Genomic DNA, 27,648 nt, shown 5'->3' with positions numbered 1-27,648 from the left:
GTAACCTAAAATAATTAACATAAAGGAAAAGAAAATAAGACAGGAAGAAGGAAACCACAGAAGCAAAGAGAGACCTTGAAAATCACTATTGGGGAAGACGAGTTTTGAACCAAATCCCTTTTCTGGCCTAGTTGTCTGTACTCTACTCTCCTGTGCTAATAAAATTTCTGCTGCTCACCGAAGGTTTCTATCATCAAAAAACTTTTAACACTACTTCATTTGCTTCAAGCAATACAACAAATATACCACAGCAAGAAAGTTTGATGACCAAAAGCAACTGAAATCCAATGGTATGTAATCGGGCTTGTCATTTAACCTTGTCAACAATATCAGAAATGACCTTTTCCATGTCAAGATCTTTCATCTTCTTAAAGGGTCGTTTCATGTCCTGCAAGTAAAAAATATAATCAGATGCGTTAACGTCAGTGGGTAAACAAGAGCTTCTCTTAAAAAACTCTAGACATATCTGAGACATTATAAAATATTCAATGGTTTCCACAACACTAATGGAAGCTGAACTAATGCACAGTGCATAAATAATAAAATGGGAAATATTTTTTTGGGTGTGGGGGGGGGGGGGGGGGGGGGTTGTTACACGGACCATATTGCACACTTATTTCTTACAAATTCGAAAACTATTTCCAAGCACTCCCAGGAAGTTTCTCTAAAATTCCCAAAATTTCCAAGAAATTTCCAAACTCTCCAATAATCTATATCCTAGATTCTCCAAAACAGGTTTCCCTGGCCAGCTTTAGTATAGGCATCCCACATAAAAGTTAATCAAGGTAACATTCTGCAATGGCATAGTAAGCTCTCGCATAAACTTAACCAAACACTAAGAGAATTTCATTGCAAAATTAAAAAGGCAAAAGGGAAATGCAAGAATGCAACGTGTCCTAATGGCTTACTAGTTTGTGTTATAACATATTCCATTGAACATTTCATACAAACAAATAAAATTCGTAATGTGGATGCATCGTTTTCTCACAAAAGAATCAAATGCTATTTGTGCAACTTTTTATTAGAACTCCACCCAATATAAATATAAATAAATAAATACCAGAAGACTGATGAATTTCTCGCCACCTTCCTCTCGTATCTCAAAGCATCCTCGTCTTGGCTGGGGGGAAAAAGGAAAATGAATTACGAAATATAAATAAAACAAATACAGCGGCACAAAAACTCAAGACAACAAAGTGAGTGGTCCACACATACTAAGCATGGTAAATCACATCTTGAAGGCAACTCAATAGGCCATGTTACATTCATTAAAACCCCCCCCCCCCCCCCAAAAAAAAAGAAAAAGAAAAATATTTTTGGACAGGAAGACTTGCTTACTTGGCAGACCTATGATGTCGTCAGAAAAAATATTGGTTTATGACAACTCATCAAGTACTGGCAAGATTCTAAACACCAAGCTTTTAAGATTTTGAAATGGAAATAAGTTGGAACAGCAACATATAGAGAATACTCACTAAGCCACTTCATTCTTTACTAACATTTAACAATCAAGAGTCTTGCCGACTCATCTCCGAAGTTTAGGTTACATTAATTGGTGGAATCAATTAGAAGAAATTCCATGAAAAATGAAGGAATGATTGTTACTAAAAGATCATAATGAGAGTGTCTATTCCTACCTATCCTATTCAATGTTAGAATATCACTAGCTATTGCATGGTCATTTGCCTAAGAATGCAGTCCTTTTATTAACTATTATATTCCCAACTTTTCTGTTCCACAAACCAAACATAACACTAAGATTTTCTTGAAGTGAGGGAGAGTACTGATGCGGCCAAGCAAAAAAAGAATGAAAACTAAAAATCTGATTTTCCATATTTCTAAGACATGGGTTAGTTTATATCATGATATCTCTTGTAATTTTTTTATTCTCAGAACTAAGTTTACTCTAAATGTTTTAGGATTAGAAAATTACATACTAGGGGGTTGATTTTGTTCCCTTCCAAGTGTGTGGTTCTTTGGAAATGGAATTTTTTTTTTTTTTTTGAGTTACTACATCCTAGAGTTCACCATTTAATTGTTTTTCAACAGTTCTGAAACTGTCAAACTACTTGCGTGCTTGTAATTTACTATACTGCTATACAATAATTATTTTATTCCCATTTTATTATATCGCACAAACACATTAAAATTTTCTTGAAGTGAGGTAGAATGATGACACAGCAAAGCAATACTGAAAAACTTAAAAACTGATATTCAGATGTCTAATACATGTGGGTAACTTGTGGTTATAATGAGATATCTTGTTAGATACCAGGGGTGATTTAGTTACTCTACAAGCATGTGGTTCTTGGAATGGAGTTTTTATTTTTATTTTTTTGGAGTAGACACATGTAGAGTTTACCACCTAATTTTTTTTTTTTCAATAGTTCTAATAGTACACTGCCACTGCATTTTAAACTATTATAACCCTGTACAATATGTTGTGCAAAGAGTATACACCAATGCGCAGCGGAAACACAAATTGAATCGGAACGTGCAATGCAGCAACCAACGATGAACAAAACGTAAACAATCAATCACAAGATAATAAAGGAAAGCAATAAAAACACATGACACAAGAATTTACGAGGTTCGGCAAAGTGCCTATGCGTAAAGAAGGCTTAGAAATTATCTAAAATACTCTTGTAGTAATCCCCAGAGGAAAATCCTCTGAAATCCCCAATCTACTGATCTTTCCGATTCAAATCTCGTAATCAACATCGAACAATACCTTTGACGGTTTAATGCAGTGATTGAACTTCTTGGTGCTTAATTAAAAAAACCATTTTTTAATGCATAGGCTTTCTCTAACAACTAGAAAAACAAGTAAACAAAAAACATAAAACAAAATTGATAAAACTTTTAAAAACTAAAATAAAAAAATTTAAACTTTGGAGAAGGCAACCAAAAGCTCACCCACCCTGGTCAACCAGCTTTCTTCTCAACAGCAAGAGGATAGGCCGGTTTTCTTCTCCAGATATACGTTTTCTTCTCAATGACATCTCAGCAGAAACAAAGATGCAATGTCACCATCCAAAAAAAAAAAGTTCGAAGGCTTTGTGTGGGTTTTGAAGTGGTCAGATCCAACTTGAACAAAGGCAAACTGAATCTTACAATTTGTATGGTTCGACTCAATTCTACAATTCACCAAGCGAATCTTATGATTCACCCATGATTCACATCGTTCTGCAATTCACCCATGCGATTTGAGTCAATTTTAGCCCTACTCATTATGAGTCAAACGATTTGAATCAAGAATTGTACAATTCTAACTATAATTATCACCATGCCATCGTCTACGTTGCTAGTTTTCTGCTTCAGTGGAGTCGAGTATTATTTTTGTTTTCTTTTTTCATTTCTATATAGTAAAGAAACAGATTATGAAAATGCATATGTTTACATTGTCAATTATCAATTTTCATTGTTGGTTTTCAGCTGTTTTTGGAAAGAACAAAAAAAAAAAAAAACCAAATTTTATGAGTCTAGTTCTTGTTGCCCAAAGGCAAAAAACAAAAAAGTTTGAAGGCCTTGAGTGGGTTTTGAAGTGGTCAGATCCAACTAGATCAAGGGAAAACTGAATCTTATGACTCTTATGGTTCAATTCAACTCTACGATTCACCAAGAGAATCTTACGATTCACCTATGATTCACATCATTCTACGATTCACCCATGAGATTCGAATTGGTTTTAGCCCTACTCAATATGAGTCATACGATTTGGATCAAGAATAGTACAATTCTAACTATGATTATGACAATGTCTTCTTCTATGTTGCTGATTTTTTGCTTCAGTGGAATTTAGTATCATTTTTGTTTTTGTTTTCATTTCTCTACAGTAAAGAAACTGATTATGAAAATGCATTTGTTTACATTGTCAATTTTCGATTTTTATTGTTGGTTTTCAACTGTTTTTGAAAAAATAAAATTTTATGAGTTTTAGTTTTGTTGCCAAATAATTGAACATCAAGAATTAACTTTTGTGAATTCAATCATTCATCTTATACATAATTTCCAATTAAAAATAAAATGACCATATGTATTTAAAATAGAATTAAAATAAGATATTCATAAAATTTTAAATTTTTTTAAAAATATAATGAAAGCCCTTTAAAAAATAGTTTACTACTTTTCAGTTGTTATGTGCATTAAACTTGTTATTGTAAAGTGAATCCCAAAATATAATAAATAAATAAAAATACTTATAATATTTTTTATATTTTGTACTATTATTATTTAAATCATATTTTTAAATTGTTATTGTTCGAAAACACTCCCCTACTTGTGCAGCCCGATAGCACGTGGAGAGATCATCACCTGATAGACAACACCCATTACAACGAATATAATATTTTTTTTAAACACCACATAATAAACACAAATAATGAGACTAGAACCTAGAACCTCCCTGTAACCAGCTCTCATACCATGTTGTGAGATGGAGAAAAGAAGAAGAAAATGAGTAGAAAAGAGGAGAAGAGAAAAAGAAAGGAGAAAAAGTTGCGGCAGTTTCTTCAAGTCTACGTATAACTCCAGGTCTTCCCTCTTACATATTATTAATAATAATATGAAGCCTTAAGGACAAAAATATCTCCCACTATCACAACCTAATTATTAAAAGTGTTGTAGTTTCTACATTTGCCTTTATCCAATGCTACTTTGATCATTGGATTTTTGTTCGCAAAATGGAGACAAGTGTGGTACTTCTAGTACTTTATGTTGATGATATCATCATCACTAGTAGCGACCATAGTGGGACTGTAGATTTTTTTTTTGTTAAAAGAGGGCGGCACCTCCTAAACTTTATTAGAAAACCCCTCACTTATGACAGAGGAAACCGTGGGACTGTAGATGTTAAGCAGTGGCTTCAAGCAAAATTTCAAATCAAGGACTTGATTATCCTGCGTTACTTTCTTAGCATTGAGATTGTACGGTGCAAAAAAGGATTGAATCTATCTCAACAAAAATAGACACTGGAATTGCTAAGTGAGACTGTTTGTTGGGAGCTAAACCAATTGATACTCCTATGGGTCCCAATGTGAAGTTGTCTAAGGATGTTGGACTGGACTTTGAAGACAAATGTCGATATAAGTAGTTGGTTGGCAAGTTGATCTATGTGACTATCACTAGACTTGACAAATCTTTTGTAGTAGGTGTTGTGAGTCATTTTATGGAAAATCTCAAACCACATTGGGATGCTGTTGGTAGGAATTTGCATTATCACGAAGGCTCACCGATGACTTGATATATAAATGTAATAGAAATTGTGAGACTGTGGGATACTCTGATGCAGATTGGGTTGATTTTGTTGATGATCGAAGGTCTACCACTGGATACTGTACAATTGTGGAAGGTAATTTGTTACTTAGCATAGCAAGAAACAAACTACTGCAACAAGATCTAGTGCTAAAGCAAAATATTGAGGTATGACTCATATTGTAAGCGAGCTTATGTGGTAAAGCCTTTTATGTCAAAAATGGGATTCTTGGTAATGAAGCCAATAGATGTGTTCTATGATAATCAAGTTGCCATTTATATTGCTAACAATCCAGTGTTTCATAAGAGGACAAAGCACATAGACGTTGATTGTCATTTTGTCAGAGATGTCATGTTGAAGAAGGTCATGAGGACTCCCTTTGTGAAATCTGTCAATTAGTTAGGTGATGTTATTACAAAGCCTTTATTTAAGCCCACCTTGTCTAATGCTTGTTACAAACTGAGGTTAGGTGATATTTATACACCGTCAACTTGAGGGGGAGTGTTAAGAGAATATGCTATTTTAATAATTAGGTTGTGTTAATAGGAGTGCTTTTGTTCTTAATTATTATTATGGCAAAAGACACTGATGTTTGACAAAAATACAATGACCTCCCTTGATGTTTCAAAAATTCCAAGGACCTCCCCTGAGGTTCCAAGAAACTAGGCTTTATCTTCTTCTCTTCTCTTCTCCATCTCTAACCATAAGTGTTGTATTTTCTTCATTGAATTTTCAATTACTTGAGACATACCATCAAAGCATAAACTTAGATGAACCTGATCAACGTGATGTAGTTATCGCCCTTCTTTTCCTCTCTTTTTTGTCCTTGTCAACTCTTAAAGTAGAGTTTTTGTTTTCCCTAGTTTTAAGTCCTAAAGGGTTTCCTATCCTTCCCCTGTTAGGTATTTAACTTTTTCAATGTGATAATGCACTTGAATTTGCTCAAAATGGGCTTCAATCATTTTGCTTCGCCAAAGGGATTATTCATCAAAACATCATATATTCATACCCCTCACTAGAATGGAGTAGATGAAAGGAAAACAAAAAACCAAGAAACATTTGCTTGACATAACATGGTCTTGTGCATGTCCCTTAAAACCTTTTGGGCTTCTGTTTTCTGCTTAACAGGTCGTCAAATATTCTATAAGGACAAATTCTCTTCTTCATCGTGTACCTAGAAACATCCATCTTCTCTATTATTCCTGGTGTCTTTGGGCTCACATGTCTTGTTCTTTTTCCACATATTAGTAAAGATAAATTCTCTCCTCATACTCTTAGGCATGTCATTCTCGATACTCAAGAACTCAAAAGGAGTGTCAATGTGAGGAATCCCACAGTTGCTGGAAATATATTTGTGCCATGTCATCTTTTTATTTAAGAGACACCTTATTCCTCTAGTGTTAGTTCCTCCTTGAATCAATCCATTTCAAGTCCATCAACAATTTGTGGTACCCCCTCATGTATTGATCCTCCTATTCCTACGAATTTTTTATAGAAAAAAGATGATATATTAAAAGAGAATGAGAGTGCTAAAAAAGAGAGGATGAAAAATCCTCAAAAAAAGAGAGCTAAAAACTAAGAGGGAAAAGTCCATAACAAAATTGCTCACCCTCCCGAAAAACCAAACAAAATCTACCTAAGAAAGTCCCATTTTCAAACCCTTTCCTTCATAATTTATGGAATGATACAAATTGGCCAATTCTCGTTGTCCCTTCTTATTGCTTTAACCACTATCTTGAAGGACTTCCTTTCCCTCCAAATCAACTAACTGCAAACCATTTCATGATTCATCTAACAAACTTTAAAAGCAAGACCTAGGGCTACGCAAAATACCAAGCTTAATCTACACAATCTTGTCCCTTCCCTTGCTTATTCCATCATACTCCAAAGCGTCCATCGAAGGTGGCAACTTGTAGGAAAAATTCCCTGATGAAACAGAAGAGTCTAATCCAAGCCCAAGTTGTTCATGAACCTCATCTATAAGTAACCATCCAGCTCACCCTCCTTATCAATTACATTACCCCATTTCTTAATAAAATTTTCATCACTAGACCCTATTTCTTTTTCTCAATGAGATTTCCCTCACTAATTTTTTTACTAGATCTAGCTTTGACCCATTCAAAACTGCCATCACAATGTCTTTTTTAAAAATTTAACTATCCTTACACCTATACTTAATTGCCTCTCAGGATTCCTTTTTCCCCATCCTCCTCCACCCCTAAGTATAAACATGTGGTTTGTTGGTTCCTATAACTTGATGTCCCCTCCTTGTCATAACTAGAACTTGTACCAACTTGATCTTTACCCTGATCAACCACTTTGATAACCTCCATTTACACTTCCTATAGCCTTGAATACTTTGTGTGATATGGACCTCCACAGGAACCCACATCCAAGTTCAAAATAGCCTCTCCTCCCACTAGACAAAAGCCCACGCTGTCCACTCACACTAATAGTTCTACCCAATGAAGATGTATAATGAATCTATGTCTCCACCTGTTTGCTTTTCCCAAAACTAGACCCATTGTACCCCTTCTTTTTGAAACCCTTTGTGGCATGAGTCTCACCTACACTCTCACTTTGTTTAATTTAACACGACCCTAAGTACATCAATCACCATCTTTAGTTTGCAAATAGGCAAAATCTTCTTGATGCAAAACAGGAAGCCAAACAATGGATAGAGCTTTGTTGGAGACTCATCCAATTGGGTCAAATGGTTTTTTGGGTTTAGTTAATAGTTTATCATGTGTTTTGATTAACTAGTATAAGATTGTGTATTTCGGGGCTTCCTTGCAATTGTGTATTTTAGGAGTTTGTTTCTGATTTCATGTATCAGTAGGGTTATATGTAGAGCTGCAAACGAACCATAATGCTTATGAGCGGCCCAGAAGCTCAACTTGATAAGAGCTCACCCTAGCTTATTCTTCTTATAAATGAAATATTCGAGCTTGTTTAATAAACGAGTCAAGCCTAAACATATACAAGCTCAGCTCATGAGTAGCTTGGTTAGACTCGATAATAGCCTATCCATGGATTGTTTAAACTTTAGTTAATAAAAAGTAAAGTTTTTTAACTGGTAAAAAATGAGTCGCACCCAAGCTTGTGGTTTAATTCTCAAGCCGAGCTCGAGCCCAAAATTTTGAGCTCAATCTAGTCCGAGCCCGAGCCCGAGCCCGAGCCCAAGCTCGAGCTAAGCCTTTAGGTTACTGAGCCGATCCTGAACACATTAAAGCTCAGCTCAGCTCAGCTCGTTTGCAGCCCTAAGGATATGTGTAATTTCATGTATTTTAGGCTTTTTTATAGGTAGCGTGTAGCAATGTAAGAGCTAGGTTGTTGATGACTTTGAATTGAAAGTGAACGCATGATTCCCCCTTGTATCTCCTCACCCCTTTCCTCTTCCTCTCTTCAATTTCTTCTGATCTCTCCCTTGGCTGCAAATCCTTGATGTTGTCCTACAACATTTGGTATCAAAGTCCAATCACGATCTCCATTCTTCCATTTTTAATCCCCAAATTTCCTTCCAATCATTCTTCTTCTTCCTCCTCTTTTCTTTCATCTCCTTCTCTTCGTCTTAGTTCTGTCTCTAATTCTCTTTCTATCTTTCTCTTTGTTCAGTTTATTCTCTTATTGTTCTATTATGTTCTTTAATTGTTGTCTTTTCAACTTGCAACAGTTTCCTCCCTTCTCAATTCTCCTTCTGCTCTCCCTTCTCAGTTTCTCTTCTCACTTTTATTTTCTTCAACTCTATCTTTATTTTCTGTAACTGCCCTTAAATTCCTACATAACATTCTTCCACATAACCATATGAAAACTAGTCTGCCTACTGCTGCTTCTTGAAACATAATAGTCGTGCCCCTTAATTTCAAAACCCTAATTTCCAACTTCATCTTGCAACACCACACATACCATAGAAAACAGTACCCTTTGAACCCCTTTCCCCTAAAATTTCATCACCATCTGATCACCAGTGAAGTCCCGCGCACTAGCCAATAATTTCCAGCCATCAACCCCTTTTAAATCCATAATTTCCTAAGATCATTTCTACACACCACCACCACTATTATAATCCCTACCCACAGATCTACCTTCTGTTGAAATTTCATTGCCAGAGGATCCTTGTCAGAGGCCCATGCCCCCACCCGCGGGCGACACACATAAGGAAACCTATCAGTCTATCCTGTATTTCCCACTTTCACCAAAAATTGCTCCAGCCACAATATTTTCGGTCTCTTCCATGAAATTTTAATCTGAGGCGTGCTAATTTGATTGTGGACCTGATATTTTACAAGCATGTTTATAGGAAAAATGAGAAACTGTCGTTGTCAACATCAAAAATTAGGTTTTATGCTGCATTTTGTGAAATTTCAGCAAATTTGTTTCAGTTCAGCATGAAACTTAGGATCAAGGGTGAATGAATTGAAGATAATTCTTAAAAATTGGGAATTATTTTATGGTTTTGCATGAATTGATTCAAGATTGTTAGCAAATTGCGTTAAGGGATTTTGGTGATATATAGTTGCAATATGTATAAATAAATCCAGCAACATGGTGACTGTAATGAATGGCTTTTGTCATATTTCGTATGTAATATGAAGCCATTCCATACCTTCTAAAGTGCAGAGAAAATGTCTGCAAATTCATCATTGATGGAAGATGTCCCATGAATGTAGTTTCTAGAATGGAGTCACTCGCATGCAACTTCATCTGGACCGCACTCAAAGCCTTATAACTTGTATTGATAACACTACTTTACACATTTGCGAAAGGTGCTTGGTTCCTATCCAAATGGATGACTACTTTGATAGAGTTTGATGTGATATCATAAGTTCATAACCCATGAATGGCCATGTGCTCCTTGGTTGGATGATTTCTTCCACCATAATGGTAAGATCATTTTGATTGCTCTGCTAACCAACCGAGAAAAAGAATGACATTATTGATCATGTCAAAGTACACTACAAGGAAGGAAATGCATGTGCCAAAAGACATCTCAAGTAGATCTAGCAAAGCGCATTGGGCCAAATGATTCATGGCGGATTAAGTAAATTATAAGATGAGGGAATTAAAATATATATCTAACTCAATTAAGTGACGGTTTGGATTAGATAACCCGTGGTAGTTGGTAGATAATTAAATATTCCAAAGAATAATTTTTTTTCCCAATTTGGTAGATAACTTATTTTGTAATATAATAATCGAAGTTGCATTTGAATTTATAATTTAGTAATTGTAAAACATTTACAAAATAGAAAACATAACTATTATTAACACGTAATTCCCAAAAATTGGGAAAAAATCACAATTTAAAATGTAATTTTCCATATAAATTTAATTATAAAATGCATAAATATTTTCAAAACTAATTCCTAAAAACAAATTGACCAATGCACGTTCCATAATAACTTTAAAGCATGAAATCTTTATAATCAATTGTTACGTTCTGATCCATAGCATAGCATCCATTATAAACAAGGTAGAGCAGATCGAGTCGGATAATTTGTGGCAGATTAGGTAGATAGTCGGATGGCTAAATTGTAATCCATATCTGACTCATTTAATAGGCAAATCAAATATGATTTGATTTAAATAGATTTAATTCATTTTGGATTAACGAATTTTTATCCATTTTTCAAGCATTCTTATTGTTGAGTTTGTCATTCCTGATGTGTTCATTGATGTCGATTCTCAATTCAAGTCTATGGCGTTGCCAAAGGATCATGGTTTCTTGCATCACTCGAGAACCAACTCTCAAAGAGTTCAAGTTCACTTCTTAGTTCTTACTTTTGAATCTCCAACATTTCAAAATTCAAGCCGAATTTTTTCTAACTACAAGAGATTTGATGTAGGACATGAAGCCTAACCTTGGGCAAACCCTCATTGGAGACTTATCTAGAAGAATTGGGTCAAGAGTTGTCAGGTTTAGAGACTAGTTTATTATGTGTTTGGTTTAATTAGCATAGGATTATGTGTATTTGGGGGCTTTCTCATAATTTTTTTCTAATTTCATGTATCTTTTATATGTGTAATTTCATATATTTTAGGCTTATAAATAGCGTGTGAAGGCTATGAAAGAGTTAGGTTGTTGACAAGGTTGTTAAAATTCGGATCCTATGCAAGATCACTAGGATATTTTGCACAATCATATGTAGAATCTTGTTTTTTCTCATAAAGTTCTACGCTATAAGCTTACAAAATTGGTGTAAGTATAGGAGACTCAAAGAATTACAAGAATCTATGATAGGGTCCTCATATTGCATAAAAAAAGAAAACGATGAATATTCAAATAGTGCATTCCTAACTTGTAAAAAACAAGAACATAATTTTTAACACAACTCAATCAACAAACAATCATATAATGTGAAACATCCGTTTTTTTTTAAAAAAAAATTCTTAAACAAAAGCTAAACTATCAAGTTAACTTCTGTCTAGAGCGTCTGCATCCAAGCAACCATTGGTCTCATTAATATCACTACAACAATAATCAATGAATTAATCAAGGCCATCATTAAAATCATCACCAATATTATCATTATTGTGGTTATATGCACCAATATATTATTTATCTATCTTTATTCTTAATTTTTAAAGTTTGCACCACTTAACAATCACCAATGAACCAAAAAAATAAATTTGGAGTCATAATTTTGCCAATATAAAATAAAACAAATCACTTTCTAAGTTATCCATTTCATACATAAGTTATACAAGACAAAAACAAATCCTATATGAAAAGTATTTTAGTAAAAAGATTTTAAAAATATGAAGGAATGGAGGATCTTACAATCCTACAGCGATCCTACTATGATCCTACCAATCCCACCAATTCTACTATGCTCTTAACAATTTGTGATTCAATGTAATTAGGATTGTTTTAGTAAAGTAGGAGATCCTGCAAACCAGATCACGATTTTAACAACTATGATTGTCGATCAACTTGAAATGAAAGTGAACGTGCGATTTCCCCTTGCATCTCCTCCCCCCCACCCCCCCCCCCCCCCCCCCCCCCCCTTCTCTCTCTTTTTCCTCTCTTGAATTCCTTCTAATCTCTTCCTTGGATGTAAATCCTTGAAGCTATCAAATAAGCTTGGACATTGTTCGATTAACTATATCCCCCGAAGTATTAACCAAATTTAAGTTTCAAATCACTAGAAATGCGAACAGAAACCGAAGTGTATCAAATAGTTAACCATTTTTTAGACCAATATCCAACAATTAACCAAACCATTGGATCTAATTTAAAATTTTAAAGCACTATAAATTAATTTTTTTTCTTCCATAACAATCAACATGTAAATTTTAATATATTCATTATCAAAATTAAAGCATGAATCTTAAGAGTAATACAATTTTTTTAATTGAAATTATTAAAATTTTATATATAATTATATAACGAGTATTTTTATATGTTTATAATATTTGGCTTGGTTTGGTTAACCATGATTATTTAATGGGTCGAACTAAATTCAAATTGATAACTAAAAATACTAAAAATTTCAAACAGAAATTGAACTGAAAAAATGGTTAACAGATTTTGCGGTTTAGTTTTTTGGTTTTTCTTACCCACCCTAGTCCTGCACCACTCCCTTAAAAGCTAGTGGCGTATTTCCCAACAAGGTATCTATAATATTTAGGATCCTTGTCCAAACTCATTCAAAGCCAACTTCTATCACCTGCACACACGATTGGCCCTTCCCCTTCCTAAATTCTAGCTTCCCCACAAACTCTCGAATCACCTTGGGAACCTCCACAATCCCCACATCACCATCCACCCATGCAACATTTAAGCCACCAAAGATTATTCCTTCCAACTCCAACGATTTTGAGTACCTAATGGTTGAGCCATATCTTTTCTCAACTTCTCTCACAATTGCTTGCGCCTATGCGAACCTTCGCCGACCATCCCCTTCCACACTTCTAGGGATGAAGATCGAACAATCCTTGTTGTTCGATCGTGAACCCACCAAGAACTTTCCCTTCTAATTTGATTTAGGAATCGTTTGGGACTATTTGTAAAAAAGTACATTTTTGGAAAAAGTACTTGATTGAAAAAATAATTATCTAAATGTGGTTTGGGATTACTCATTATAAGTACTTTTTCAAAAAATACTTTCTTTTTTAAAAAAAAAAATAGTTTGAAAAAGTACTTTTTGAAATAAGTACTTGTTTAAGTGTAAATGAAATGCTAGTTATTGACACAAATACTTAATTTCAAGTACTTTTCATAATAAGCACTTATTTTTTAGATGTTCCAAACTAGGGCTTAAGTGTCCACTCAATACAAATTTTCTAAAATGATGACCTGCTCTAAAGCTTGAAAAGGGGGGGGGGGGGGGGAGGAAGCAAAAATAAACACTCATCGATCTATCTAGCAACTAATAGAATAATCTTTATCTATTGATTGTGCCTCTAAGACTTCTCTTGTGGTTGAATAAAACTCATAATCCCAAACTTTTCCAATGCATATTGAAAATTTATTTTTCTTTCGATTTGCACCAATATGTGGAGGTTCTCTTCTATAGCTAAATTTGAAAGAATCCATCAACATGTACAACAAAGCCTACAGCAAAAGGCAAGAGCATGATCTGTCCTGAGAGAGCAAGCGCGAGCTCATGTAATAGATTATGTGATACTTTGATGCAAATTGGGTTGGCTCTATTGATGATCAAAGGTCTACTAGTGGACATTGTAAACTTGTAAGAGGTAATCTTGTTATGTGGCACAGCAAGAAACAAATTATAGAACACAAAGCGATAGCTCATATATGAGTGATTTTATATTGTCAAAGTCTCTTATGTTATGGGATTCTCGGTGATGAAGCATATGTTTTATGATAATCAAGTTGATATTTACAGTGCTAGCAACCCATTGTTTCACAAGAGGATGAAGCACATTAAAACTGGTCGTCGTTTTGTAAAGGATGCTGTGTAGAAAAAGGTTGAAAGGGCTTTTGTGAAATCTTTGAATCAGCTAGTTGATGTTATTGGAAAGGCCTTACTTAATATCTTGCTTATTGTTGTAACAAACTAAGACGTCCAACTGAGGGGGAGTGTTGGAAAAGTATGCTATTTGATACTTAGTTGCCAAATGTGACTATCAAATGGGCGCCCTCTTCTTCTTCTTCTCTTGTTCTCTTCTATATTACCAAAAAGGGTTGTATTTATTCATTAGATCCAGAATCATTTGAGGTTTACAAATTTTTTAGTATTTTCATTATTTTAATTATATATATTTTTAATTTTTATTTGATTCAATGGAAAAATCTTGCATTTGTTCAATAAGAGTTTTAATTTGTTTGTCTTAAAAAAATTTATCAAACAAGTTGCTAATTTTCAATTTTTAGTTTCTACTAATTTTCATTTCTAGTTTTCATTTCCATAATTTTTTACAATGATGCCAATGAACTCCTAACAAATTGATATTTCATATTTCAAAGTTGTTGTATGGTTAGAGATGGAGGAGAGAAGATGAGAAGGAGAGGATAAGAACAGGGAAAAAAAACTGGGCAGCAACAGCAGTTTCCTAGAGTCTACATACAATTCCAAGTCAGGCCTCTAATATCATTAATACACAAAAATAACCCCATTAGCACAACCTAATTACTAAAACAACATATTCTCTTCTAACACTCCCCCTCGAGCCAAAGGTTATAAATATCACCTAATCCCAGTAACAACCACTAGACAAGGCAGGCTTAAATAAAGACTTCGTAGAAACATCATCTAGCTAATCCCATAGATTTCACAAAAGGAGTCCTCATAACCTTCTCCAACACAGCATCCCTCACAAAATGACAATAAACTTCCATGTGCCTTATCTTCTCATGAAACATTGGATTGTTAGCAATATAAACGAAAACTTGATGATCACAAAACATATCCTATTGGCTTTGATACCAAAAATCTCATCTCTGACTTAAGAGACTTCAGCCATATGAACTTACGCACGATATAAGCCATAGCTCAATATTCTCCAATAGCACTAGATCTTGCTATAGTAGTTTACTCTTATTGCGCCAAGTAAGAAGATTACCTCCCAAAAATGTACAATATCCAAATAGTAGACCTTTGATCATCATCAGATCCAGCCCAATCTTCATGGTAGTATTCCACAATCTCACAATTTCTATTACATTTATATATTAACCATTTGCCGGGAGAACCTTTAAGATAGCGCAAAATCCTACAAACAGCATCCTGATGAGGTTGCTTGGCATTTTCCATAAACTAATACACCACCCTCGCTGCAAGAGATATGCCTAGTCTAGTGACAGCCAAGTAGATCAACTTGCCACCAACCAATTGCCTATATCGACATTTGTCTTTCAAGTCCAATCCAACATCCCCATACAACTTCGCATTGGGATCTATAGGAGTATCAAGTGGTTTAGCTCCCAAAAAACCAATTTCACTTAGCAAGTCCAATGTATATTTTCACTACTAAGATAGATTCATCCCTTTCTTACACCGCACAATCACAATAACAATAAAATAACATAGAATCCTCAAGTCATTGATTTGAAAATTTTATTTGAAGCCACCGCTTAACATTTGCAATTCCGCTCTTTGCCAATGATGATGATGTCATCAACATAAACTACTAGAAGTGCCGTACCTATCTCCTTTTTATGGCTGAATGATGAAAGCAGCACTAAATAAAGCCAACTGCAGAAACTACAACACTAAACTTGTCAAACCAGGCTTAAACACATTGGCCATTTTTCTTTCATTAACCCACATTAACCATACCTTTTAACCCATAAACACTCATCCTACCTTTTCAAGAAAATTTGTTTTTGCTTAGTCATTGGAGAAGAGAAAAAGTTGTTAAAGAGTTAAGAGAGCAAGAGCAAGTTTTGTTATTCTATAAAAAAAAAAATAATAGTACAAATAATACAACCCGAATTACGAAAAAAAAGTTTGGGGGTTGTGGAATTGGAAAAAAAAAAAAAAAAAAAAAGGAGAAAAAAAATATATAGATGAATAAATTGCTCATAATTTGCTCTAGGAAGTAAATGTAATTTTTTCTCTCTCTTCATTGGTGAAGCTTGTGTTGAATTTCCTTGCTTTGAATTCCATACAATTTTTTCTTTTGCCATTACCCTTAAGCCGAACATTACAAGCTTTTATTAAGACCTTATGATCTTTTGTGGTGTGTTTGTACTACATTAGTGGAGAGTTTATTTGAAAAATATGAAGTTCGAGAAGCTCATTCTCCTAGAGATCAATCATAATTCAATCAAGTTTGCATAAATTGATCCAAGTTAATAGAATAGCAAGTTGAGATTGGTTACTCACACACACACTCAAGGTTCTTACGTAAACCTAAGCATGCTCTTGAATTAATCTAAAAACTTGTTAAATGTTCAAACTCTACCTTGAATCAATTTCTTTATGCAATCCATGAGGCAATCATTGCGAGAAATCAACCTATTCTATTTGTTTAATTTTTCTTTTCCCTTTTTCTTTTTGCTCGAGGACTAGCAAATTGTAAGTTTGGGGGTGCTTTGATGTGTTTAATATCTATACAAGTTGTCATACTTTCACTCTTATTTTTATGCTAGTTTGTGTTCAATTTTATAATTTATTAGAGTTTTGATTTATTTTGTTAATTTTTTGTTTAGGAATAAATAAATTAAAAGAGTCATCGGATAAGGAGGAAACTTTTCATTTCAAATTCAAATTCCCTTCATCAAAAGTCCTTTTCAAACTCAAATTCCTCTCTCAAATTTCCTAAAATACCCATCAGTATTTGGAGCATAACCTTTGCTAGAGAACTCCAAAAAGGGCGATATGGATATCTACGAAAAGCTAAGAAAAAATCCCACAACTTTCGTGTTGAAGATTTTCGAATATATCTTGATAGAGAAAATCGCACATGAAGGCGGCGGCAGAAAAGGAGAGGATTTGGATGATCTTGTTTTGGGGAGATAAGAAAGGAGCACAACTAGAACTTTTTAAAAGCAGGGATTTGAAATTAGGGAAAAGAAAGGGAGGATTTGTTTCACCATTAGAGGAATTCAAAGCCTGGAAAGGAAGAAGAGAGAGGCTGACTTAGAGTTGTTGACAATTGAGATTCTTGACTACAGACAGTTTCCTTTTTAATTCTTTCATCTTCCCTTTGTACAATTTGCATTATGAATTCTAGAATTATTATGGTTTGTTTTGATTCTATTATGACCTAATTTCTATTGCTAAGGCTACAACGTAACCTCTTCATGACAATTCCGAATTTTATTTCTATGTGATCGTAATATTATCATTCCTTTTAAGTATACATCATTGAGTTTAATGCTTTTAATAATTTGACCAATAGTTGAATGATTTGTTGTGCATGTTAATTTGAGAGATTATGCATGTAGTTTAGCTTCGTATGATGTATGCCATGAATTGAATGAAAGACAGGAATGTGTCAACGTGATTTGTGCGGCTTTTATGTGAAATATTATTAATCTTAATGTACTCAAATGCTTTTAAATTTGCATAAACATATCGCGGGTTATCATATTTTGGGTAATTCTAATTCTACTCGAGAGAGGGTCTTAGATAAGTTAGAATATTTTGCCGTCAAATAGGATGATTAGGCCTAGCAAAACGGGTCATGACCCGACGAGTCACCTGTGACCCGCCTGATTAGGACAAGTTTGAGTCTATGAAAATCAACCCTTTTCTAAACGGGTCAACCCGGGTTGGGTCGAGTCACCCGTTTATTTGGCTCCTATATATATTATAAACCTAACTCACTAACCCTACCCACCTAACTGCAGATGCTACCCTACTGAGACCCTAATTCAATTTCCAGTGGGCCGCGATTGGAAGGCTACTGGCTGCCTCTTGCTAACAGATCTACAATCACATTTGAGAGCAAGTTTGGTCACGGCGACAAACCGCGAAAAGAGGGAAGGAATCATGGAGAGCAAATCCTTCAACTCCATAGATCACACTAGACGCTATCCCGGAGCATCGCAAAGCCGAGAGAGCGAGAGCGTACCAATGATGACGATGTTCAAGAAGAATAGGAAGAAAAGAGGTCACGTGAGCGCTGGCCACGACCGGATTAGAAAACATTGGCAATATCCCAAAGGGCGGGGAAACGCCGGTGGCATGCACCACCACCGAATCCTCTTCGACATGTACCACCTTGGGTAGTTCGGGAAGGTCGGCAACTCGGCATGAGGTACTTCCACAAGCTCCATCTACTGCCCCATCATCAACATTGACAGACGACAAGCTCTGGTCCATGGTGCCCCAGGACATCAAGGGCAAGGCCTCCCCTGTACGCCGGTTTGGTCACAGTGATAGGAAGGAAATGGATACAGTGACCGGTGGGGGTCCGACTGGGTGGAGAATGAGATTCTCTCTCTCTCTCTCTCTCTCTCTCTCTCTCTAGATTTTGGTGATTTTTAGATTCTCACATTTGGGGTCATAAAAGCGAATGCAGGGTAAGAAAAATAAATAAATAAATAAAATTAGAAGACCCAATTTTTATTCCTTTTTTTTTCTTTCCTTTTAAATTTCTAGGTGTGTTACAGTGTTGTTGTACAGAAATTAAGGAAAAATGGGATCTGAAGCAATCAAACAATTCCAAGCGTTCATGGAAGAAAGTGAGCTCATTTTGATCCCTGCACTTTCCTTTGATTTGGTATGGTTTGTGTTCTTCAGATCAGCCAACTTTTTTTTTTTTTTTTTTTAAATAAATAAATTATACTTTTTTAAACAGGTAACAGGTGACCCACCTGTTTAAGAAATGGGTGGGTTTGGTTTACATGGTTGCAACTCATTTAACCTCGACACGTTTATGACCCGCCCGAACCTGACCCGTGAACCTGTTTTGACACCCCTAAGGATGATAATTGATTGATTGCAAGATTAGGATTTGGGATTGGATTGGTTAATTGAATCAGAAGCCTTAGTGTTTTCTCCTTGGATGAAATCTTCTTCTTTTTAAGTATTTAGTTGATTTAATTTTATTTATTTTTATTTTATTTTTCAGATTCAAAATCCACCACTTTTCTTGATTTTCAAATAATTTAGAATTAGAACAATTTCAATAGTTAATAGGTAAATAGTCCTCATGGGTTCGAAATCCTTCTTTATCACTATATTACTTGTTATGATTTCGTGCACTTGCGAATTTTCACAACAGTGCCCCCTCAAAAAAAGTGACAAATGGCACTAACATATTTCCTATGTGTGGGGATCATAACATCTATATCCCTTCTAACTTCTCGAGTACCCAACAAAGACATATTTAAGGAGAGAATTTGTTCTGATTAGTGCATGGAACATGAACAAAACATGTGCACCCAAAAACAAGAGGCATAAAATATGAGTGTTTCTAGGTACATGATGGAGAAGGGAATTTGCCCCTCTAGAACACTAGAAGGGATCCTATTGAGTACAAAAATGTCTATTTTTTGGTTCAGCTACTCCATTCTGCCAAAGGGTATGTATACATGATGTTTGATGAATAATCCCTTTGGCCAAGCAAAAAGATTGAAGCTCATTTTGAACAAATTCAAGTGCATTATCAAATCAAAAAATTTGAATACCAATGCCAAACTAAGTTTTTATTTCCTAATAGAATTAAGTAAATACATTAAAAAATTCAGACTTATCTTTCAACAAATAAATCCGGGTCATACGCAAAAAATTATCCACCAAGGGCATAAAATTTTGATGGCCAATCAAATTCTTAACTCTAAACTCTAAGGGAGACCTCAAACATCTAAATGAATAAGAGAAAACAGTGATTTATTATGAGACCCAACTCTAAACAGAAAAAATATCCTAATATGCTTTCCTAGCTAACACACAAAACACTAAAAAAGGAGAAACGACCTGAACATAGGAAAAACTTGTGGTTTATGAAGGGATGGATGGCCCAAACGAGCTTGCTACTGATCAAGAGAAACACCATGGGTATAAATTAAGTAAGTCATATGACAAGAATTGGACCCACCATAACCACCATTGAAATAGTACATGCTATCTTTTTCAAGCCATCCCCCAATCTCCTTCATTTAGAGATCCCGAATAACACAATAAGACGGAAAGAAGTGCATAGAATAGTTAAGAGACTTAGTTAATTAACTAACAGATAGCAAGTTCATGGAAAATTCAGGCCCATATAAAAGAGATGAAATAGGAATAAAAGGAATTAAAAGAATATTGCCAAAACCAAAAATAGGTGTAACCAAACCATCAACAAGAGTAACCTTGGAGCGTAAAGTAGCGGAGTTCAAGGCCCTAAACAAATTGGACTAGTTGTTATATGGGAGGAGGCACTAGAGTCTATATCCCAAGGAAAGGAGGATGAAGAGGCAAGAAGTCTGGTTGTACCTAAATGGGCCACCAATAGAAACTTCTTGAGACACAATGGACAATGTACTCTACTCCCCAAGGGAGTGGCTAGGTGCATTTGAAATGTCAATAGTAGAATTGACCTTCGCAAAAGACTTACTGGCCCAAGTCGGTTTCCTAAAGAGATCTCAATAGCAATCAACAATATGATTTTCCTTGCCACAATGTGTGCAAATGAAAGAATTGCCACAATGAACTCCTTGCCCTAGTACACAACCACTACTGCAATTACAATCCAAACCTTGTTCTCATCCTCCAAAACTTCACCTACTACGGTTAGAAACAGTATCCATTGCTGAATTATTACAAGAGGGAGCTTGAGAAGAAATCAGGTAGCACACACCAGCAAAAAACAACACTTTCAGACTTCAAAATACCAGAACTTACAATACTTCAAACCTTCCAAAATCCAGCACTTCAATAGGCAGTTATGACTACAAAGCTGAGCTTACAATATCTTAGGAGGAATTACTTAACGACAAAGAACAAGGCAGACCACAGCAAAATATTGCAAGCATTTAATAAACAACCTGGAAGCAGCTCCAAGCATTATGGCTAGTAGAGACAACAAAAGAATGCAGAGAGAACAGGAAATAAATATTTGAGCACCAGTCAAGACCAACCAGCAATCGGTACAAAGCAATCATTCACGAACACATGACATCAAAACAGCACGGAGTGCAACTAATAGCAGCATGTGGAATATCATACTAAAAACAGAATATAATTGACTTCACATCGGTAGATCACCATGAAAACACACAACTTCTTATGAAGGATGTTGCAAAACCTAACCAAGAGGAAAGTTGTCCTTAAACGACTCTCAAAACACCTAGAAAATTAGATTTAAGGACTGATTAGCGGAGGATAACGAAAAACGAAAAACAAAAAACAAAGTATCAAAATCAATTTAGAGAAATCAAATTTAAAGGAGATCAATGCTTGGATACCATGTTGTAAAGTTAGAGATGGGGCAGAGGAGAAGAGAAGAGAAGGTGAAAAAAAAAAAAATAACTAGATGGCAGTGTCCTAGAGTTTACCAACAGCTCCAAGTCTGCCCTCGTAAATTTTTAATAATAATAGTCTTAAAGACAAAAATACCCACATTAAGACAAACTAATTACTAAAATAACATATATGCATCTAACAAAAGTTATGTGTGTTACTTTTGGTCACCATAAGATATCTCTTAATTTTTTTGTCTAGGGAACCAAGTATATTCTATAGATTTTAGAATTAGGAAATTAGACACTTGGTTAGTTCCTTTAGAGTAGTGTGTTTCTTGGGAAATTGATTTGTTTGTGGAGTTAATATATACTATAGTATACCATATTGTTGTTTTTCAATAGTTTTGCATGTGTATTTGTAAGAAGATTGCAGCAGAGAAAAGGCAGCCCCAATGCAAGAGTAACTCTAGAGGAACTTGAGCCTTGGTTATATATAAAAAATGCATCCTTGTTGTTAGGCTTGTAATATCTTGAATTCAGAAACTAGCCTGTAATGTGGGATGCAAAGCGGGTATTTGGATGGATCATTTTCACCCAATTTGGAAAACCAATATCAAGGAATAAGATCAAGGGAATATTGGGTGCTAAATCCATTAGCTAATTAGTAGTTTATAACTTTTACATGTGTTTGGTTTGCTATTAATAGGCTTTTGTGTATTTTAGGGGTTTGTAAATTCATGTATCTTTAGGGGTATATGTGTAATTCTTGTATTTCAGGTTTTCCTATTAATTGGACGTGAAAGAACACGGGATGAAATTTGGAGAGATTAGTGCAGGGAATGAGATGAAAAGCATTGTGTAAGAACAATCTATACCTTCCAAAAACCAACAACATGCTCATTTGCATAGGAAAGGATTGAAGCCAATTATTGCTCCAAGCCTGTGCATGTTGTCTTATGGCAGTTGGAGATGCAGTGCAGGTTGCCATTCAAATTGACGGGGATATGCAATGTAATCCTCCTAAAGCTACATCAACCCCTAGGTATAAAAAACTACTAGTGGAATTGTATGTGAGAAGGTAGGTATAAGGAGTTCAGACCACTACCCATTCAAAGACGCATAGGCATTCTGAAACAACTTCTAAGGTCCAACCATCATACAAGTGCTTCAAATGTCAAGGTTTTTGGGTATCGAGCTACATAATGTCCTAAACAAGTCGTGGCCATTGTAGAAAAAGAAGATGATGTTGACATTACCCAAGTAATTGAAGCTAAAAGAGAGGTTTCAAGTCACTTGATGGCAACATGAAACACTGCTTAGAATCCAACCTATACTCCCTTCCCACAAGGTTAAAGAACAAGAAGATTGGAGATGAACTAGCATCTTTCAGACTTGAGGAATTTGTCATAAGCAGCTTTGTACTTTAGTTGTTGACCCTTCTAGTTGTACAATTGTTGCTTCAAAACAAGTTGCAAAGAAGTTAAATCAGGAATTTAAATATCATACCCATCCATACAAAATTTCTTGGATGAACAATGCCAACTTAAAGGCTCATGATCATTGCCTGCTTACCTTCAAGATTGGTTCAATTGTGGAGGCAATGCAGTGTAATATCCTTCCTCTCAAGATTTGTCAGACTTCTTGACCGTCCATGGTTGTTTGGTAGGAGGGTTGAGCAAGACGCCTATAAAAATTCTTTTTCTCTCCATCAACAAAAATAAGTTGATGCCATCTGAAATTAATTTAAAGAGTACCACTTCCGTTCATAAGAAGCTAGATGATTCTATTGATGGCGATAGACCCCTTGGTGCTTCCCCCAACTTGATGAGTTGAATTCATTTTAGGAAAGAATTGATGCAGAATGGGAAGCGGGTATTTGAATGGATCATTTCGACCCAAATTGGAAAGTAATTTCAAAGAAAAGGGTCAACGATTGTTGGGTCCTAAACCCAACTGTGTTTAATTAATTAGTAGTTTATTATTTATTTTTTGTTTTCTTGTAGTAGGATTTTGTCTATTTTTTAGGCTTCCTTATAAATAGGGCATAAAATCTATTTAAGGAGTGATTGTTGTTGAATTCAAACTAAGGGGAAATTGAGTTTTCCCCTTTACCTCCTTTCTTTCCCCTTCTTTCTTCCTTTCTTCTTCTTCCCCTCTCTTCTCTTCTATCTCTCCCAAATTTCGTTCTAGGTCGTAATTCTTTGATGCTGTTTCACATCAGCTTGCTGATTCGCCTCCTACAACCTTTCTCTCCCCCATTATTTATTATATTTCCTTCTTTAATTCCTCCCTCCCCACTTGCATTAGAATGTTTGACATTAAAGGTTTTGGTCATTTTTCAGCGTATGTCCCTCATCAATTGGTTGCCTTCAAAAACACAGCTATGACACAAACTGATATAGGAAATATACACCAATTTAGAGGACCATATTAGAGCAAAAAATTTCAAACACTAAAGTTGACAATGAAGAAGATTGGAGGTGAACTTAATATGAATGCTGGACTTTTTTTGTCATTTGGTACATAATCATTGGACATAGATGTAAGATTTGGAAATAACAAGACGTGTTTCATGGAGAATTGTGAAATTTACTTTTTTTTTTTTTTTAGAAGCAAAATGTTTCCAATAATGCATTTGAGTAAACCTCATATTAAATTAGCAACGAGAAGATCTCTTGTTCAGTCAACTAGGAGATTACCAAAATATCAGTTCACTAAATTTTAGACCAAAAAGAGCCCAACCTCTTATTTATAGGCAGTTAGATGCAAACTAATGGAGCCCTAAATCTTAAGATTCCCAAGAGGTATTTGCTGGTTCTATTAGGGATGCATCAACACATCCAAGGCAATGCCCTTCCTTTAAAAGTTCTCCACTCACTTGGGCTAGCATTGATAGTTAGATAGGAAGAGGCAAACAAAAATTGAATCAAAAATTGGATTTATGTCATACTTTTTTTGGAGAGTTTTATCTAATAAATGTTTCGAAAAAAATAAAGTGAAGATTTCTTAGATCTTCACTCATTTAGATTCATAATTTACATTTCAAACTCAAATCCTTTGCCTTCTCCTTATATATCTCTCTTTTTTTTTTTGGAATAAATTTAAATTTCTATTCGATGCAATTCTAATCGATCCCAATAGCCAAAACATAATTAGAAAAAAATCTATTGGAGTAAAAAAAAACCAGTAAAAAAGTCACTCGATGGTCGTAAAAATTAATCGACAAGTTAGAACAACAAGATGGGGAAAATGTAGAAGACGTGGCTGTGGAGGATCATGAGATCCGCTCAAGAAAAGCCTAGGAAAGAAATCCGCCAGAATGATTTAAACGGAATTCCCCGGAGAATGAACTCCGGGAGGTAGAGTTGAAATTAGCATGACATGATAAAATAGGATTAAAATATGATAAGATTGAGTATTTAAAATGAACAAATACATCAGAAATGGTACAATCTTTGGTGCAAGAAGAAAGAAGAAAGTGCTAAGGGGTTATCCTTATCATCTTGAGTTGGTTTTGCTTCCTCTATTTTTTTATTTTAAGAATACTGAGTCAGGTTCTTCTCGTACTCACATCGAATAGAGAACCCAGTGCTGGGGATGGGGTAAATCAAACGGGGACCTCAACTTGGGTCTGAGAGCCTCAAACTAGGCTAGCTCCAATTATCTCTTTTTAGTATTGGGGTTCAGGCACAGAGGAGGGGGCGGATAAAAAAGGAAAATGCTACCACAAGGGTGACCTCTGCAGGATTTTGGGGCCTATAATTTTTACCTTTTCTTTTTAAAAGCAAACAGCATATGCACACAATTTAATTCTTTAAAGGGGGGTTACGAAAACATGACAAGTATGCCCAATTAATAAAAGCACCAAAAATCAAGCATACCTTATCTGGGTTGAGCAGCACTGTGATACCAGAAACATGATTTTCTAAACCATTCTTCACCTGATGAGCCCTTGTCTTGAATGAATTGCACTGTTTGCTGCAATAAAGAACCAAAAAAAAGGAACAAACAGGCCAAAAAACAAAACAGGTCAAAACAAAATAGATCACAACAAAACCAAAGCCTTAGATGAGATATAGTGCTGAAAAATTTTCTACTTCGAGAAACAAATAATTGTAACAACAAAAAATGGAGATTTTGCAATAACAAAGATCATTGTGTTAGAAAAGGCTCCAAAATTTTTTAAATAAAAAAAGTGGAAATTTCAGGGAAACAAAAAAAGAATGAATAAGAACTCCACTGAAACATGATCTAGACAAGTCAGAACATTACACAGAACACAAGTCCTGACATTACCACAAACTTCAATGACACAAAACTATTCACTGGTCTTCACATTCTTTAAAAACCAAGAGAACAATTTGAACAAAGAGAAGCACAAACCTAACACAAGTAAATCACATGCATAATTCCTGGAACATTGCATGGCCCTATAACTGAGGCAGTGAGGCTCATGACATTCAAAGCAGCCAAGAACTCAAGCACCTGTTTGCGACCACAACATAATAAAACTAATTTCACACATTAAAATTGCTTCTAATTAAGATGAAAACTAGTAGGGAAATAGTTTGACCTAAAATCAGCATTTGGGAACCTCCAAACAACGAAATTTCCTCTTATTGCAACCTTTAAGTTCAAAATCAATGTCCAACTATATTTACCAATGAAATAGTTGAAAGGCTCTACTAAAAGCCACATCAAAATGAGCCCCATCAAATCCAAAAAAAGCCACACCATATCACTACCCAAATTTTTAGAACAAGAAATGACTCCTCTCTGAATCATGCATTTTCCAAAAAAAAAAGGGGGAGGGGTCAAGATGCCAATAAAATAATCAAATTTTAAAACTGAAAATTCTTAATGCACCAACCTAGGAATAAATATTGTTCAAGGAATTCAAGAGATCAACTAGAGTCTAAAGTCAAAATAGTGTAATTTGTCCGTTTCTACCTTCTATGACCAATTATTCCTTCTTCTTCTTTTTTGTTGGTTGCTATGACCAATTTTTATCGGTTGCAATTACTGTACACTTGACTCATTAATATAATCTGCATCCTTCTTAGGAAATAAATAAATGTGTTAAAACTTTTATTTTAATCAGCCTCTAAACGTATTGTGCAATTATACCACACAAAATCAATTTTAAGAGTAATCTTCATATTCTGTGTCGTTGACAAATATTGGTGGCAAGCAGCCTGGTTCACGATTGACCAGATTAAGACTCTCTCAGTTCACTACACCACTTTTTTCCTCTTTAGTTCTTCAGTCTAGTTTAATAATGCTGCACTTAGACTGCGCTGTTCGCAATAAATTAAATAATTTTATAAATCGGCAATCCTTTATTTTTTTGAATTCTTGAATTTTTCTACTACTAAAAATCCTTCACTTTCTTGACACAGAGAAAGAGAGAGAGTGAGAAAGAGAACAAGTGAAGGATAGGCCGTCTTCAAGCAAATGGAAACCCTTCGAGAGGCACGCTGCCCTTCGTCCATTTTTACGTTTTCTCCTAGAAACTCAAAAATCCCATTTTTTCGCGATTCTTGAAACAAGTTCACAAAATATCTTTTCCCAAGCAAACGCAAAGACGACTTTGTAATCAATAAAAACAGGAACCACAAGTATCAAAAAGTTAAAAAATACCGTTTCATTTTGCTCGATTTTACCGTTAGCCAAACAGGGCAATAGAGCAAATCTCACCAGTGCTCAATCACAATGGTCTTGGAAGCAGCGTTAGCGCTTGCCACCAGCTTCGCTTTCCCCTTCACCGGCGCAGCCACCTCGGGGGCAGCGTTCGTCTTCTCGGAGGCCTTTTTCCTCTTTTTCTTCTGAGACTCGACCGGCGGAGGGACCACCGAGTCAGCAGACGAGTTAGCGGTGGCTCGGCGGGTGGAGCTCCGAGTCACGCGGGATGACGTCAGATAGGGCTTTGCTACAGCCTTGACCTCTTCGGCTCTTCGTTTCTTGGGCGCCATGGGATACCTCAAGACCTTGCGTTCTTTCAGAGAGAGAGAGAGAGAGTGGGTGAGTTTTGGCTTGAGTGGATGATATAGTGGACGTGACCGTTCAGTTCCGTGCAGATCTGTGATGG

At 35.3% G+C, this 27,648-nt stretch overlaps 1 protein-coding gene across 1 annotated transcript; it reads right to left on the bottom strand.

Moving 5' to 3' along the window:
* Nucleotides 1–59: 59 nt before the first annotated feature.
* Nucleotides 60–27,648, bottom strand: LOC131150480 (uncharacterized). The gene is made up of 4 exons (XM_058101208.1): nucleotides 27,258–27,648; nucleotides 25,442–25,538; nucleotides 1,061–1,120; nucleotides 60–388 (listed from the first exon to the last, which is right to left on the bottom strand). The coding sequence occupies exons 1-4, from the start codon at nucleotides 27,530–27,532 to the stop codon at nucleotides 308–310; spliced, it is 513 nt and encodes a 170-aa protein (XP_057957191.1). The 5' UTR covers nucleotides 27,533–27,648; the 3' UTR covers nucleotides 60–307.

Source organism: Malania oleifera, chromosome 3 (genome assembly GCF_029873635.1).
Source record: "Malania oleifera isolate guangnan ecotype guangnan chromosome 3, ASM2987363v1, whole genome shotgun sequence".
Lineage (NCBI taxonomy): Eukaryota > Viridiplantae > Streptophyta > Magnoliopsida > Santalales > Ximeniaceae > Malania > Malania oleifera.
The sequence above is the reverse complement of the archived record's forward strand: the minus strand, read 5'-3'. Positions and strand labels throughout refer to the sequence as shown.